The sequence below is a fragment of the Microcaecilia unicolor genome, chromosome 7 (genome assembly GCF_901765095.1).
Source record: "Microcaecilia unicolor chromosome 7, aMicUni1.1, whole genome shotgun sequence".
Lineage (NCBI taxonomy): Eukaryota > Metazoa > Chordata > Amphibia > Gymnophiona > Siphonopidae > Microcaecilia > Microcaecilia unicolor.
Window position 1 is genome coordinate 108,467,834 of NC_044037.1, and position 18,379 is coordinate 108,486,212.

The following is an 18,379-nucleotide window of genomic DNA, read 5'->3' on the forward strand; positions in this document are numbered from 1 at the left end:
TTATGTGTGGCTTATAGAATATGCTTAGGTGGAAATTTATTTGGCATGGATTTTTCAGGCACCATGTATAGAATCTAGTCCATAGTGCTGGAAGGAACTCTGGTGCAAGCTTTGTGAGACTAGAGACTACAAGACATGTACCGGAGTTCCTTCCTGCACTGCACAGCAGTTGAAGTAATTTGCTGGCAGCAGCCCCAGGGGCTCAGGGGTGGCCCAACCATTAGGCCACCTGAGGCGGGGGTCTCAGGCGGCACTCTTCAGGAGCGGCATCTCGGCTCCTCATCACGGTGATGTTCCAAACCCAGCAGCGGCAGCAATTGCCATACGCTACCTTGCTGACGCTGACACCCGCTTCTTCCCTTTACTGTGGCCACCTGAAATAACTTCTTGTTTTGCTTAGGCAGCTGCAGTAAAGGGAAGAGGTGGGTGCTGGCGGTGGCAGGGCAGCATATAGGAATCGCTGCCGCTGCTGGGTTTGGAATGTCACTGTGATGAGGTAAAACACCCGGGGGGAGGCACAGAATGTTAGCTCCACCTCAGGCGGCATCTTGCCTTGAGCCAGCCCTGCAGGGGCTCCAATACTGTTTTGAAGGGTAAGTGTTGCTGGCCTTGTATCATTTCAGTAGCCCTTCTCTGAACTGCTTCCATTCAAAGGGAAAGGGATGTCCTTCAGAACCAAACACAGCGCTCAAGGTGAGATCTTGCTAGTGGCAAATACAAAATTAAAATTACCTCCAAGTTCCTGCTCCTGATAATATGCTCAGTGGCATAATTAGACAGCCATCAGCTTTCTCATTTGCTTTGTTACATCAACTGTCTTACTTCAGGCCATCTGAGATTATTACACTTAGATCTCTTTCTTGTTTGAAAGTTTACAGTTCATGCCCTTCCAGTTGATATATGAACAATGAACTTTTACATCCCAAATGTGTAATTTTACCCTTGTTAGCAATGAAGGTCTTTCTCCAAACCAAGGACCTTTCTTGTAGTTGTTTTTGAAGTCCATTTTAATTTCTTTCACCCCTCCCTATGTGTCTGCTATATTGCAGATGTTTACATGATCTGCAAACAAGCATATTTTTCCTCTGCAATAATGTTAATGATGCTATTGAAGGAGTGGCCTAGTGGTTAGGGTAGTGGACTTTGGTCCTGAGGAACTGAGTTTGATTCCCACTTCAGGCACTTAACTCTCCATTGCCCCAGGTACAAATAAGTACCTGTATACAATATGTAAGCCACATTGAGCCTGCCATGAGTGGGAAAGCATGGGGTACACATGTAACTAAAAATAAACCAGGCCTAGTACCTGCCATCCATTCTGCCTATTTGTGCCTTGCTATTCTGCTTTCATAGATCTTAATTGTTCTGTGGTCATGTTCTTCCCTTTCCCTGCCATTAGGGACCCTTTATGTCTATCCATTCCCAACCCAAGCAAAGTTGAACAAATTCTGTTTTGGCTCTTATCATCTCTACCTGAAATCTGTTCCAGTGAAGGAATATTTCCTTACATTCCTTTTGATCTTCCCTTCAGTTTCATATAATGACCCCTTGGCCTTGATATTTACATGTAAGCTCGTGCAGGACGTAAGGCGTCAGAAACAGCTGATCACACCAGGAACTTAGTTGAACTCCGGCGCTGAAGAAGACTCTCTTTGGCTGGCGGGTTCGGGGACCCCCGCCAGCAAACAAGGTATCTGATGCGACGGCGGGGCAGGTGGCGACGGCGGGGGAGGGTTGGTGGCGGGAGGGGGGTTCAAGGGGATCATTGGCAGGTCAGCAGGAGGATCCAATGTGGTGGCGGCAGCTTGGGGGGGGTGGCTAAACAGTGCCCTCCCACCTCGGGCTCTGGACCCCCCTCCCGACGAGGTCTGGCTACGCCCCTGATAGGGATGATGTTACTTTCTGCGAGTAATTTGATGGTATTCATTTTGGTATTAGTTCAATTTGGGCTCCTGGTAGGACGTGTTCGATGGGGTGCATGATAGGACTTGGATCTTTGTTTTGTTTTTTTGTTTTTTTTTAAATAAATACAGATAATTTACTCACAGTCAGGTGATTTACAAGTGTTGCCTCAAGGCGCAGAGTCTCCGGTGACTCTGAGAGCTGTTACAATGATTGGAGGTAGGAAACTATTTAGACATAATCCGGTACATGTTTTTTCATCATTTGTATGCCTTTCCAGAAATGCCCTTCCATATAGTTGGGCTTCAGGTGCGCTGTCCAGGTCGCTAAGGGTCCGCAGCTCTGGCGCGGCGTTTGTGGATGAGGCAGGATTTGGGAAAAGGAAAAGGCAATGGCCTCGGGCTGCACTGCCATGCACCGGGTCTCAGGCAGATAACCTTGGACCGCCACCGTGATTGCCACCGCACCCTGCGCTGCCTCCACTGTTCTGGTCACCTGCATCGTGGTGCCATCGGCCGAGCCCTTAGCGGTCCCGGCAACCTCCTCTGGGGCAACCCTCGTGTCTCCGCAGACTCTGTCTCCCGAGGTGGCCACGCTGGATGCGGCTCCTCGATCCCCTGTTGCCAGCCAAGGAATCGACGGCAGGCAGCAAGTTGGCCGAGTTGGGCACACAGTCGGGATCTCACGGCCGTGTGGTCCCTGGTAGGGAGATGGCCGGTCACCTCTCGTTGCTGCAGGTGGGCAGGAGGGAGGGCTGGACGCACGAACAATGTTGTGCGAGCTCGCGTGGTCCCTCCGTGGGGAGAGGTTCTGATGCCTCTCCCTGCACCAGGTAGCGACGGTGTCGCTTGCTACCTCCTCCGCCTGGGTTTCGCCTCAGATTCCGACTCAGCTCCGATCACCGCTAGAACACCCTCCAACCGGCACCTCTCCCACTGATCATCGCCCGCCGCTAGCCGCTCTCCGACCAGCACTTCTCCCACCGATCGTCGCCCGCCACTCTCCAACTGGCACCGCTCCACCGAGGCCTGGAGCTCACGTGGATGCGGTTTGCTCACCAACCGGCACCGCTCCACTGAGGCCCGGAGCTCACGTGGATGCGGCTTGCTCGGTCGCCATCTTACTTTCTAATTAAGTAATTTACTTTTCATTAAAAATGTTGAACTGTGTTGGTTGCTTGTTGGGAATTTTAAGTTGTTTCAATATTATTGGGGGTTATTACATGTTGGAGTGATGTGAGTAAATGACTCCAAAAACAGAGAAAAACTGAGATGGTGGAGGTACCACTTCATGTGCTGGAAAGAAGTGTATCAGGAAATTGAAAGCATTGTGAACTGGGTGAGAAATCTATGACTAAGAAAGGACAAGCTGTAAGGCAGTTCAGTGAGGCTGGAAAAAATGTCCCTGATAAAAGTAGTGATAAATGTAAGAGACGTAGACAGGCTCAGAAGGCTGATAGTGGATCTTCAAATGTTAAAAGCCAAGCAAAAGGACAGAAGTCTGCTAGGACCAGGAGTAAATCTTAGAAGGAAGACAAAGGGACATCTGAGACAGAGACACACCTAATGGTGAGAGTCAGTTTGTTGGTGCTGTTAAAGAAAACAGGGTGGAGTGGAGAAAGGGTAAGGTTGCGGGTAAAGGATTACGCAACCATTTAAAAAATTTATTCAAAATTTGAAACATGTAGTTAAGCATTTAGATTATGAAAAACGTAAGAGGGATGTTGAAAAAAGTCATCAAATATCTTCCCAGGCAAAGCCCAGACATTACTGATCAGTGTGTGTTAATGACATCCACCCACCACCCTGCCTTCAAACTTTTTATTGTGTGTGTGTGTACCACTGCTCTATTCTAGTAGGTGGGGCATGGGTGGGTCATACACTGTGCGTGGGGGATTCCTTTACCTTTTTTGGTTTTCTTTGGGTCATACACTTATACATGAAACTTATGAAATACTGTAAGCTGCATATGTAAGTGCCAACATTTTGGCATTCACATTTACACCTGCTGTAGATATGGCGTAAGTGGGCAGGTCTAAATTTAGGCACATCATTGCCAACTTATGCTAGTATTCTGTATCAGTTGCAGGTATTAACTCATTGTTGCAGTTTGGGAAACAGTTGAAAGCATTCCCTTTTAATCAGGCACGTCGCACCTAGGCATAATGTTTTATTCAGGTGAGTTATGTTCTGTTAAATGTAAGATTTTCTGGTATGTGCTATGATATGTATTGTGAAGTATTAATTTAAGGCCATAGATTGATTGTATTTTGGATTTTATGTATGTTTTATTTTGTACACTGCCTAGAATTGTAAGAGAGTGTGGGTAATAAATATTTTAAATAAATAAATAACAGCTTTGACACACAAATTTGCCTTACGGTATACCAGCTTAGTGCTCAAATTTTGGTGCCTATCTCTACTGCTGCTGGGCCCACTCCCTTCACAGGTCTCAATTTTCCTCCCCTCTCTCCTAATCATACTCTTAAAGCATTTTAAGTTTGGCGGCAAAGCAGAGGTAAAAACAAAGTGAAAGTACGTGGGACCATTTTCCTGCACAGGCCACTGCTGCTGTGCTGGTCACGTCCCTTCTGATGCAAACGTCCCGGGTCAGAGGAAGTGTGACTGGCAGCATGCAGACGCATGCAGGAAAATGGTCCCGTGCATGCTTTCACTTTGTTTTTACTGCTAATATCACTGCTGGTCTCCTGCCAAACTTGAAACATTGTAAGAAGATGATTGGGTGAGAAAGGGGGAAAGAGACAGAGACAAAGGGGGCCATACTGGATGATGGGGATGGATAAGAGATTGAGAAATGAGATGATGCTGTATGGGGGAAGAAAGAGAGAGATGGGGTGATGCTTGATTGGGGAAGGGAAGACAAAGACAGCACGATGCTGGATGGAGTAGCAGAGAGACAGAAGGAAACAGAGTAATGCTGGATGGGGGAAGATGGGGGGGGGGGGGGAGACAGACAGCATGATGCTGGATGGGGTAGCAGAAAAAGAGAGGGAGACAGAGTAATTCTGGATGGGGAGAAGAGAGATAGTGATTGGGGGAGAGAGACAGGATGATAATGGAAGCAGAGAAGAGAGAGAGAGAGAGATGGGGTGACGCTGGATGGGGAACAGAGACAGGACGATGGATGGAAAGATATTAAAAGGGAGATAGAAACAGAACAATGCTGGGTGGAGGACAGAAAGAGGCAGACAGGGTGATGTTGGATGGGGGGGAGAGAGAGAGACAGGGCGATGGTGGATGGGAAGAGAAATGGGGTGATGCTGAATTGAATGGAAGAGAGAGAGAGATAGAGTGATGCTAGATGGGGAAGAGAGACAGAGCATGATACTAGATGGGAGAGAAGAGAAAGAGACATGGTGTAATGTCAAATGGGAGCAAAGAGAGAGATGGAGTGATTCTTGATATGGGGTTAGAAAGAGAGAAAGATGGGGACTGCTGGTTGGAAGGAGGAGAAAGAGAAAGAGTGGAGATGCTGCATGGCAGTCAGGTGGGAGAGAGACTGAGAGGAGATGCTGCATGACGGAGAGGGGAGGGGAAGAGAAACAGAGAGGAGATGTTATATGACAAAGAGAAAGAGCAAAGAGTTAATGAAAGACTGGGGAATAAGAGAAAGGGGAATGGATGGGTCTGGGTGAGGGAAAGACATGGAAAGCTATAGGTAGATTCAGTGAAAAAAAGGGAGCTTAAAGACAGGATAGTGAGAATGAATAAAATCTAAATGGATAAAGAGACAGAAAAATAGAAGAAAGCTGAAAGAGAAAGATGGATGTAGTGGAGGAAATGAAGAAGACAGGAGAGGGGAAAAAAAAGAAATGGAGAAGACAGAAGAAAGCAGAAACCAGAGAAACTAAATGGTCAGACAAGGAAGGTAGAAAACAATTTAAATGGAAAATTAGGTGATAGTTATTGGACCAACTTAATCTATATTTTGACCAGCTTTCAGAGGCCAAAACCACCTGCCTCAGGTCAAGACAGTTATCATAAAAGCATTATACTACCCTGGCCTGAGGAAAGATGTTTTGGTCTTTGAAAGCTAATAAAAAAAATGTATAAAGTTAGTGCAATAAAAAGACATCACCTTATTTTCTGGGGTTTTTTTTTTATTTGTATTTGTTAATTTCTAATGTAGTGATTGCAATGTGTCAGTTTTTGAAATTTGCAGCTGCTATCTTTGTTTTGCATTGTACAGGAGGACATGCATCACGATTTCTTTTTCTGTGGTGTTGCAATCTATGCAGAATCTGGCTTCTTGGAGGTTCAGATTAATTTTTACATATTTCTATTTTTAGGTTATAGTTACTTATTCTGTATTTGATGAGGGTCTGCAGTATTCAAAGTGAATGGTCTGTGGCGACATTACTGCACCAGCAGCAGCTAGCGCAGCTTTGTAAACAGGGGGGTAAGTTTGTACCGGAGGCAATGGAGAGTTAAGTTACTTGCCCAAGCTCTCAAGGAGCAGCAGTGGGATTTGATCCCAAGCTTCCCTGATTCTCAGCCCGCTTCTCTAACCATTAGATACAGTTAATACAGATAATTAGCAAAATTTGCCCCTTCCTGTCTGAATACGCTACCAGAACCCTTATCCAAACCCTTGTCACCTCTCACTTGGATTATTGCAATTTGCTTCTCACTGGTCTTCCGCTCAGCCATCTCTCTCCTCTCCACTGTCCAAAATTCTGCAGCACAACTTATTTTCCGCCAAAATCGTTTTACCCACACTAACCCACTCCTCAAGTCACTTCACTGGCTCCCTGTCCGCTTCCGCATACAGTTCAAACTTCTCTTACTGACCTTTAAATGCATCCATTCTGCAGCCCCCCATTACCTTTCCACTCTCATCTCTCCCTACATTCCTCCCCGTAAACTCCGCTCGCTGGACAAATCTCTCTTGTCGTCCCCCTTCTCCTCCACTGCTAATTCCAGGCTTCGTTCCTTTTCCCTCGCGGCATCTTATGCCTGGAATGGACTTCCTGTGCCTGTACGCCTAGCTCCCTCTCTACCTGTTTTCAAATCTATGCTGAAAACTCACCTTTACACCACTGCTTTGGCTCCTAACCACTACTCAATTCCCCTATCCTTGTTCCTTCTCACCCTGTACTTTCCTCGCCCTTAATTGTCTTGTCTGTCTGTATTTTTAGATTGTAAGCTCTATCGAGCAGGGACTGTCTCTCTGTGTCAGGTGTTCAGCGCTGCGTGCGTCTAGTAGCGCTATACAAATGTTAATAATAATAATAATAATACTTTTTCCAAACATGTGTGATAATTGTACAGTAAACTAAGGACCAGCAGAGCTAAAGCCTGGTGGCCATTTGGCAACTTACCAAAAAAAATTGTTAGGCAGATCATTTTTTGGCTGCCAGTAAACACAGGATTTCTGTTACAGTGCTGCTGAACATCACTGTTCATGTGGCCCACAGCAAGATGCCTATGTATATGTTCAGTAAATGTTATTTATATTTGCCTTGGTTCCAGATTTTATCTCTGGCCTAAATTCTGCCTTCTACTTGGCTGCTTCTCTCTCTCAAACCTGGATTTGAGAGACCATGATAAGGCCTTGGCAGGCATTGTCATTCACATGACCTGCATTACCTTCTGCTGTCGGTGCGAGACAATATATCTCTCTTCTTTTCGAGACATTAATTTATGTGCTTCTCTTTTGACCAATATACAGCTGTGCACTCACTGATCGACCCCTGAGGAAGGCTTTTTTAAAAGCCGAAACACGAACCGTGTAGGGTCAGAATAAAGTTTGTGTTTTGGAGCATCTTATCCTGGAATTCTGTTTGATCTCTTGGAGTTGTTCTTTTTTCCACTCCTTTCTGTGTCGTACGAGAAATAAGACATACCTCTACTAATGCACTTGTATTTTGAATTCTGAATGCTGAGTCCTCCACAGCACAAACTCCTATACATTCATCTTACCTTCATATTCTGGTGGGCCTCAGCTGCCTTGATGATGCTGTGACCTTTGTGCTTGCCCAGGGATGCACAGACTCCACAGATCACCTGCCGGTCTTGTTCACAGAAGACACTGAGTGGGTCCAGGTGCTCCTCACAGTGGTCCCTGGGCACCTGCTGGAAGCTTTCCACCAGATGCTGTAGTTGCCGGTTGATATTAAGGGACTCGGGCCGGGTCATGGCATGGCAAGTAGGGCAGGCCACAGAATTTGCATCATCCTCTCGGGGCACCCCTGCCAGGCACTTCTGACAGAAAGTGTGACCACATTCACAGGTTACAGGGGAGTTGAAGAGCTCCATACAGATGGGACAGCTCAGGTCCTGATGCATTCCATGGATGAGAAGGGGCTTGGACATCTTGAGTAGGTCTTAGAGGTCCTAGTAAAGAAGAAGTAGGAGAATGGATAAAACTGGAAAACAATGATCCCGGGACCCCTCCCCTCAAATCTCCTTTTCTAGATATGACACCTGTTTGTGTTCTTATAGAACTGTCTCCTATTTATTTATTTATTTATTTATTTATTTATTTACATTTGTGATCATCTCTGGGAAAAGGTGACTAAAGTAGCAGATCCAAAATGTTGAGAATAGCCAATTTTTCATGTCATGGGTTCATATGCAGTCTGAAAAGTTACATATTTGAACTTCTGTAACTTTTTTTATTTTTTCACATAAAAGAATAGGGTTTGGACTATTGTATTACAAATTGTTTGCTCTAACAGAATTCATTAAAAGCTTCATTTTTTTTTGTTTCTAGTGACTTTAGTCACCTTTTCCCAGAGATGGTCACATTTGCTTATCTACCTAACATCTTCATATATAGGCAGAGAACAATAATAAAAAATGAAATACAATATTTAATTATATGACAAAAGAAATTAAAAAATCAAATTAATATTACACTTAAAAAAAAAACCAACTAAACATCCCACAAAATTATTGAGTAAAAAGTAAAGCATTCCATAAAACAAAACCATAATAACAAAACACTAAGGGCCCTGTTTACTAAGGCACACTAGCGTTTTTAGCGCACACTAACATGAGAGACACTCATATATTCCTATGGGTGTCTCTAGCATTAGCGTGCACTAATTTTTAGCATGTGCTAAAAACTATAGCATGCCTACAGTGCGGCATAGTAAACAGGGCCCTAAAGGCCCATTCAATTCCTATGGGCTTCCTCTCATTTATTGCGCAGGAATCACTAGTTGAGCTTTGTAAAAGAGGCCCTAAATTTCATGTAGATGTATGTCTGATCTTACATAATGCAAAGCACATAAGCTGTACTATATTGAATTTTAATAACATCTGAGGTACATAAATGTCCACATAAGATGCAAAATATGATGGTTCCCTACAATATAAGCATCTAAATAATATTATCAATCCTCCACTTAATCAAAAGCCAATGAATGCTATATAAAATAACAGTCAATGTAACAAGCACATACTTAAAGGCACCTATCAATAATTTTGTTGCTGTGTTCTGCAATATTGGGCAACAGTATATTAATGGGTAATTTCAATTACTCCACTATTGACTGGATAAATGTCACATCAGGAAATGCTAGGCACGTTAAATTCCTAGATGTAATAAATGACTGCTTCTTAGACCAACTGGGCCAAGAACCAACAAGAAGGGCAGCTATTTTAGATCTAGTCCTTAGTGGAATGCAGGGCTTAGTATGAGAGGTAACGGTGTTGGGTCCGCTGGGAAACAGTCACCATAACATGATCAAATTTGAACTAATATCTGGAGTGAAATCACTAAGGAAATCTATTGTAGTAGCATTTAATTTTCAAAAGGCAACTATGATAAAATGAGAAAATGGTTAAAAAGAAGCTAAAAGGATCAGCTGGAAAGGTTAGGACTTTAAATCAGACATGAGTATTGTTAAAAATACCATCTTGGAAGCCCAGATCAGATATATTCCATGTATTAATAAAGGTGGAATGAAAAGCAAATGACAACCAGCATGGAGGACCCGGTCTTGGTACACTGGCATTAATCTTCCAGCAAGCAGCAATGGAAGGCTATGCCATTTAAGATATGGATTCCATTTCGAACAAGAAGTTCCAGCACACATGGGAGCCCTTCTGGATGTCTTTGACTTCTGAAACACCTAGCCATCTATTTAACTGTTAATTGTGATTGCGGGATGTTTACTGTACCAGTTTTCCACTTTGATACATACGATGAGTTGGGAAGTTGAGAGTGGGAAGGTTGTTTGTACTTTATTCTATTATAACCGGTCATTGATGTTGTGCATCTGAATTTTGTTCCATTCCCTTGGCTGGTGAAATAAACATGATTTTAAAAAATGTGAAGTGAAAGAGGTTATTAGAGTCAAAAGAACATCTTTCAAAATATGGAAAAAGGGTCTAAATGAAGAAAATAAGAAGCAACATAAGAACTGGCAAGTTAGATGCAAAGCATTGATAAAAAAGACTAAAAGAGAATATGAAGAGAACTTGCCACAGAAGGAAAAAGTCATAGCAATAACCTGTTCAGGTGAGGGAATCTGTTCAACCATTAGATTATGAAGGATCAAAAGGACTACTCAGGGCAGTAGCGTAGCCAGAGTTTAATTTTTAGATGGGCCTGGAGGTGGACTGGGAGGGTACGGGCCTTGCATTTCCTCTCCACCCACTACCCCCCCCCCCACAACAGCCCCCTGCACATGGTCAGCTCTGGTCATTTTTACTGACCTGAAGCGCCGTTCTTTCTCCAGCACCGGCGATTCCCTTAGCCAGCCTTCTGCCAGCGCGCATCGTTGGAGCCTCTTCTCAGGCACGTACTCTGCAACTTCCTGTTTTCCGTAAAGGTGGAACACAGGAAGTTGCAGAGTAGGTGGGACATGCCTGAGAAGAGGCCCTGACGACACGTGCTGGCAGAAGGCTGGCTTTGGGAATCGCCGGTGCTGGAGGGAGAACGGCGCTTCAGGCCAATAAAAGTGAGCAGACCACGTGGACGGGGTGAGCGGGCAGAAGAGGCTGGGCGGGCCTGGAGCAAAAGTGGCTGGGCCTGGGCCCGTCCAGGCCCACCCGTGGCTACGCCCCTGACTCAGGGAGGACAAGGCCATAGTGGAGAGATTGAATGAATTCTTTGCTTTGGTCTTTACTGAAGATGTAAGAGATCTACCTGTACCAGAAATGGTTTTCAAGGGTGACAATGCGGCGGAACTGAAAGATGTACTGAGCCAAATCGACACAGTAGTAAATCACCTGGATTGGATGGTTATACACCACAGGGTACTGAAAGAACTCAAACATGAAATTGCTGATCTGCTGTAGGGGCTCTTTTATCAAGTTGCAGTAAAAGGGACCCCGCATGGATTTGCCATGCATCGTTGCCCCCTTTTACCCCAGAGGGTAAAAAGATATTTTATTTAAAAAAAAAAAGGAAATGGCAGTGCAGTAAGTTAAACTCTTGTTGCACAGCCATTTCTTGGAGGAGCCCTTACTACCACCTATTTAGGAGGTAGTAAGGGCTCCTGTGCTAACCTGGCAGTAACCGATTACTGCCGGGTAAGCCCCCAGTGCTAAGAAAATTAAAATATTTTTAAGTGCTAGAAATGACACGCAGTGGGGGCAGTAGTGCCAAATTGGTACATGGCAAGCCCAAGGCAGGTTTGCCACACCTTTGTAAAAGGCCCATTAGTGATCTGTCATTAAAATCATCTGTAGTACCTGAAGATTGTAGGGTGGCCAATATAACACCAATTTTTATAAAGGGTTCCAGGGGTGATCCGAGAAATTACAAATTGGTAAGCCTGACTTTAGTTCCGGGCAAAATAGTGGAAACTATTATAAAGAATAAAATTATTGAGCACATAGACAAACTTGGTTTAGTGGGACAGAGTCAGCATGGATTCAGTCAAGGGAAATCATGCCTCACCAATTTTCTTTATTTCTTTGACGGCATAAATAAACATATGGATAAAGGTGAGCTGGTTGATGTAGTGTATCTAAATTTTCAGACTGCTTTTGACAAAGTCCTTTATGAGAGATTCCTGAGAAAATTAAAAAGCCATGGGATAGGAGGTAATGTTCTGGTTAGTGGATAGAAAACAGAGGAAAGGGTTAAATGTCCATTTTTCTCAATGGAGGAGGGTGAATAGTGGAGTGCCACAAGGATCTCTACTGAGACCAGTGCTATTTAGCTTATTTATAAATGACTAGTAAAAAAGGCCCGTTTCTGACACAACTGATACGGGCACTAGCAAGGTTTTCCTCAGAGTGTGTATGTTTGAGAGAGAGAGTGTGTGTATGAGAGATGGAGTGTGTGTGTGAGAGATGGAGTGTGTGAGAGAGAATGAGTGAGAGACAGAGTGTGTGTGAGTTTGTGTCAGAGAGAGTGAGAGAGTGTATGAGAGACAGTGTATGTGTGTGTGAGAGTGTGTGTGAAACACAGAGAGAGAGAGAGAGACTGTGTGTGTGTGTGTGTGAAAGAGAGAGAGAGAGAGAGAGAGAGAGAGAGAGAGTGTGTGTGTGTGTGTGTGTGTGTGTGTGACAGAGAGATAGAGTGTGATACAGAGAGTGTGAGAGAGAGTGTATGTGAGAGACAGAGAGTGAGTGTGTGTGGGGCTCAGAGATCCATGACCCTCTCCTTCCCTCCCTCCCTCCCTCCCTCTCCCGTCTGAGGTGCAGGCCCCCCCTCACTCCCTCTCCTCCCTCCCTCTCTCTCCTCCGAGTTCTTGGCCCCCCTTCCCTCCGAGTTCCATGTCCCCTCCCTCCCCTCCCCTGAGAGTTCCATGCCTCCCTGTCTTCGGAGTTCCAGACCCCCACACCTCCCTCCCTCCCTCTCTCTCTGTCTCTCAGTGGCAGCCCGACCTGCGTTGGCCGCTCCCCCCTCCCCTCCCCTGCAAGTTCCATGCCCCCCCCCCCGTCTTCAGAGTTCCAGACCCCCGCATCTCCCTCACTCCCTCTCTCTTAGTGGCAGCCCGACCTGCGTTAGCCGCTCCCTCACTCCCCCCTCCCCTCCCCTCCCCTGCGAGTTCCATGCCCCCTGTCTTTGGAGTTCCACACCCCCGCGCCTCCCTCCTTCTCTCTCAGTGGCAGCCCGACCTGCGGTGGCAGTCTCCCTCCCCCCTCCCCTCCCCTCCGAGTTCCATGCCTCCCTGTCTTCGGAGTTCCACACCCCCGCGACTCCCTTCCTCTCTGTCTCTCAGTGGCAGCTCGACCTGCGTTGGCTGTCCTCTTCTTGCAGTCCTGCACCTGCCCCTCGCCTTCCTGCGTGCTGGCTGTAATTTAAAAGTTCTTACCTCGGTGTACACTGGCAGCAATGAAAGTAGAGCACACACGGCGCTTCAGCATGCCTTCCCTTCTGTCTCAGTTCTGCCTCTGGTCCCGCCCTCATTTCCTGTTTGCGGAAGGGCACAGTAAACCTTACGCCAGCACGGAGCCAAAGTGTGCTGGACCTCTGCTGTTTTTGCCTGGCACCCCGACCAACAGCACCAGTGAGCAGGAATGGAGCAGCTGTGCGAGCCTGAGCATTGGCCTGCTAATGCTGCACCATCTGCTTCTACAGACACATTCTCACAGCGAATTGAAAGGATGTGTGCACTACAAGCACTACCTCTGAAATTTTGGCTCCGTACCCACCCATACATAGCACAGTATGCCCATCTGCAAGAGTGCATAGTTAAGGATACTCTCCCATGAAAGTACATGGCACAGGATGCCCACCTGTGAGTGTGCACAGTACAGAGTGCCAACCTGCAAATGTGCACAGTACGGGATAGCCCACCCACAAGAGTGCACAGCCACAAACATGTGGGGAGCCACAGCGGCTGCCCTACCTGGTGTTCTGGGGTATGCGCTGAAGAGCTGTGCTTGATGCACAACTCTTGAGCGCATGCACCAGGCACCATCCTCCCTTTTTACTTTCTAATACTTGAAGCCAATAGCATGCATATATTTGCATTCTATTAGAGTCAAGCATTAGGAACTAATTCCTTGGTGCTACTGTGGTGGTATTTTCTGGTGCTGTTTTGTACAGTGCCGGAGTTTTGAGCATCTGGGTCATAGTTATTTGCTAGGGTCCACCTTAGAAGTCAGCACTCAAGAAAAAGATCTCGATGTCACCGTATACAATACACTGAAATCTGCCCAGTGTGCAGCAACAGCCAAAAAAGCAAACAATGCTAGGAATTATTAGGAAAGTGATGGTAAATAAGACCAAGAATACTATAATGCCTCTGTATCACTCCATGGTTGGACCTCACCTTGGGTATTGCATGCAGTTCTGATCACTGTATCTCAAAAAATATATAGTGGAATTAGAAAAGGTTCAAAAAAGGGCAACCAAAATGATAAAGGGGATGGAACTTCTCTCATAAAAGGAAAGGCTAAAGAGGTTAGGGTCTTCAGCTTGGAAAAGAGACGGCCACACACTGGGCGGCATATTATCTATGATGACACCTAGATCTTTTTCTTGGGTGCTGACTCCCAAGGTGGACCCTAGCATCAGGTAACTATGACTATTGAGGGGCTCCCGGAAAAAGGTGGGAGCTCTATGCTAGAAATTGGGGAAGGGATCAGGGAGTAAGTGGAGGAGTTAACTTTATCCCATCACTGTCCTCTTGGAGAGGTGGAGGAGCATTTTCAAAAGGGACATCCATGTTTTGATATGGACGTCCTTGCAAAATGTCCCGATCTATGGGCGGGGAAACCCGTATTTTTGAAACAAGATGGATGTCCATCTTTCGTTTCAAAAATACTGTCAGGGATGTCCAAATGTTTAAATTTGGTCATCCCTAGACTTGGTCATTTCTGATTTTCGGCGATAATCGAAACCAAAGATGTCCATCTCAGAAATGACCAAACGCAAGCCATTTGGTTGTGGGAGGAGCCAGCATTTGTAGTGCACTGGTCCCTCTGACGTGCCAGGACACCAACCGGGCACCCTAGGTGGTACTGCAGTGGACTTCATAGCTCCCTTACCTTGTGTACTGAGCCCCCCAACCCCCCCAAAACCCACTACCCACAACTGTACACCACTACCATAGCCCTTCGCCCCCCCCCCAGTCTATGCCTATGCCTGTGAACCATGTTTCTAATCATGGGCCAGCAGAATGGGGTGGGCCACAGTGGTAACCAGAGAGCAGGAGGTGGAGCCAGAGATTGGTTTCTTTGGTTCCCCCCTGCCAAAAAGGTGTTCTGCCGCTCCTGCTTTAAATTTAAGTGTGAACCCCCTTTGTCTTAACCTAATCAAATCTATTGCCCTAACTCAGGGAAAGCATATAATAAGCTACACATGGTTCACTCTGGGTCAGATCCCAGAGAGTTTCCCAGGTACAATGATTCATGAGCAATTGGAAGGGTATTCAGAGAACCAGGAACACCCTCTTCCCCATTCTTCTAGCAGGACCCAAAACATCTAGGTTCTGCCATCTGTGAGCTGCCAGTGTACATGCTCTTGTGGGACAAAGGACACAGCCTGAGAGTCCTGGCATGGTGGCCAAGCATAGTAGCGTAGTAACATAGTAAATGACGGCAGATAAAGACCTGTACGGTCCATCTAGTCTGCCTAACAAGATAAACTCATTTTACAAGGTATGCAATACTTTATATGTATATGTAACCCGAGTTTGATTTGTCCTGCCATTCTCAGGGCACAGACTGTAGAAGTCTAACCAGCACTGTTCTTGTACTAAAAGTTCTGAAGCTAACGTCGAAGCCCCTTAAAATTTGCACTCAAGCCCATCCATATCTATTCAGTCACGATCAAGGCGTAGACTGTAGAAGTCTGCCCAGCACTGGTTTTGCTTCCCAATTACCAGCATTGCCACCCAATCTCCACTAATATTCTGCCGATCCATTCCTTCTAAACAGGATTCCTTTGTGTTTATCCCAAGCAGTAGCACACTTTTGGATCTTCACATGTGGGGTGGGTCTTAAAAAGGGAGGTATTCTCTGTTCTATGGAAAAGGATTTCCCCTGAGGCCTTGAAGGTTCAATTCAGAACTCTCAGTAACAGGCCAGTTACACCTTAGCACTGAGGAGCTGGCCTGGGAAAGAGGAAATCTCTACTCAGTAAGAATGAAACAATGACTCTACACAGATCATGTTTTCTTTTTGTTGTAAAATACCTGCATTGTTTTACCTCAGCAATAAATGGAAACCATGGGGACCACCATCCTGCATGTGAAGTGCTTTTATGTAGCTTACTCTATGTTCCCTACCATCAAGAGTTCATTTTAACATCTAAAATGTAGAATTCAGGCCCTTGACTATGACCTTCAAAGACATCTATGGTCTGACCCCTGCTTACTTGCAAAAATGTGTTCATTTACACCAACCAAGAAGGTTCCTTAGATCCCTCAATGACATTAAGTTGGTACCACCAACTCGTTGAGAGTACTGCCAGAAGAAAACTTTTAACGTGACACTTGGGGGAAGAGGAGCTGAACTATGGAACTCCCTGCTGCAAAAGATTAAATTGATATCGGACTATATGTGGCTATTCCAGAAATATTATGGAATTTGAAAGACCTTTTTAGAACTAACCCGTACCATACATCCATAAACAGTTAAAAATTAGGAATCAAATGGGGCATAAACTGAAAGTTCGATTAGTGGACCCAATAGTCTTGCACCAGCCCTGAACTCATACCCCCTCCATCCCTATAATCAAGATTGGCGGTGGCTACATATGATTTTTTTTTTTTACAATAGCTACGGTACGTGAAACTCATGATGGCAGATTTTGCCAAATCATGTTTGCTTGTGTTTAGCTGCTGAGTTAGAAGTGTCCCACATACCCTTCTCTCTCTTCTTTCTAGTTTTGCATTCCAGCCCCACCCTGGAATGACTGAGGGGGCATGGGGATTCTGCTATACAGGCATACAGGGTCGGTGGCATTCAGAGCTGCACATTTAAAAGGAGACAGATATGCTATAATTAGACACTGCTCTCCCTCGGTCATGGCTGCCACCATTTTTCTGCCTTTCAGAGCAGTTGAGCATAACTAGCATGTGTAGTGTTGCTGGCAGCCTGCAGAAAAATGACACCTGCAAATCTGATCCAATTCCATTATTCCCAGCAGTGAGTAAGAACTGGCATGCTTAAAGACTGAGATTCTTCTGATCACTTTCTCCCACCGTCTGTCTCTGTATGACCTTTAGGAAGGTCACTAAAAACAGCACTAGCAGCTAAATGTTTTCATACAATTCTGTTAAAGCATCTGCTAATCAAACATGAGTTGCCCTGGACAAAGGGAACTACAACTAGCTAACAAGTTACTTCTGTAACGTCTTGTGTATCAAATGTAGTTTTTAGATAATTTCTGTATATGGGTTACAATGATTCTTCTGCTTTCTGCTCTTTCTAACACCAGTGACAGACACTGAAAGACAGATTATTCACTTTTTAAAGTCATAAACCTCAGACCAACCTATAGAACCCAACAACTGGTTCAGTATTCCCAGCTGTACATCTAATACAGAGTTTACCTCCTGTGTGTTTGGCTCAGAATTACTATTTAAAAAATGTGTTTCCAGGACAGAGCCATACTGAAGCAGAATTAGAGTAGCTAAAAAACTAGTTAGTAGGAATGTGCACAGGCAGAAACTTTTGGTTAATGTTCTAATGTTTGTTTTAATTAAAATCTAGCTTTTTAATGCAAGCTAATCAAAGAATGCTACATCATAGATTAGTGTTACTAAATAGATTTAGCATTCACTAACAAACTGAATGCATGCTAATGAATGCTAGTTCTTTGCTGTTTGACTTACTAGTAACCAACCAACTGACAATTACAATCAGTTATCTTATTGTTTGAGAAACTAGAACTAGCAACTAGTTATCCTACTGTTTGTTTTACTAGTAAATGTAGCTAGGCACTTTTCCCCAATAACAACTAGTTATTATAACTATATAGTTTGCTGGTTCAGCCTCGATTGATGAAAAATTATTACATTTGTGCAACTGATTGTAGTAGTTACTGTAACTAGTTACTTTACTACCAGAGTTACTAATAATAACTAGCTCAGAAACTTAGCTGTGCAAAGACCTCTTTGATTCAGCTAAGCTGAACCTGCTCTGTTGGATCTGGAATGCCAAAGAAGATAGTATTTGTAGGCACTGTTCACATCTCAAAGCTCTCTTGTTGCCCCTAACCCCATGTTTGAAAAGTCAGAATAGATGCTGAGAAAGAAGTTACCTGTTTCTTAGAAGATTGCTGGTTGAACTTCTGAGCTGAGACGTCAGTTGTTGAGGGCTTTTGTGGTGCTGGGAGTCTGCAGTAGGGTCTGAAGGGCAGATGCACACAGACTGAATCCTCACTCCCTGGATCTTGGCATCCCACCCCTCACCCACCCTTTCCTAATTAATTTATTTTTAGCATGGTGAGCTGATCTGAGAAGGCAACAAGTAGGTCTCAGATTTTTTTTCCCCCCTGTGGCAAATAGAAGTAAACAAAAATTGTGCTAGATGTCAGGCAGCTGCCAGAAAGTGCAGTGTGGTTGTGGGCGAGGAGGCATTTTGCTAAAGGAGCA

At 44.9% G+C, this 18,379-nt stretch overlaps 1 protein-coding gene across 1 annotated transcript in view; it reads right to left on the reverse strand.

Moving 5' to 3' along the window:
- Nucleotides 1-18,175, reverse strand: part of TRIM72 (tripartite motif containing 72) — a 56,300-nt gene extending 38,125 nt beyond the window's left edge. Inside the window, exons 1-2 of the mRNA XM_030210348.1 lie at nucleotides 18,046-18,175; nucleotides 7,845-8,258 (exon numbers count right to left, since the gene is read on the reverse strand). Of these exons, the coding sequence (XP_030066208.1) occupies nucleotides 7,845-8,237 (393 nt within the window). The 5' untranslated portion in view covers nucleotides 8,238-8,258; nucleotides 18,046-18,175. The remainder of the gene's footprint in view (nucleotides 1-7,844; nucleotides 8,259-18,045) is intronic.
- Between the last annotated feature and the right edge of the window lie 204 nt (nucleotides 18,176-18,379).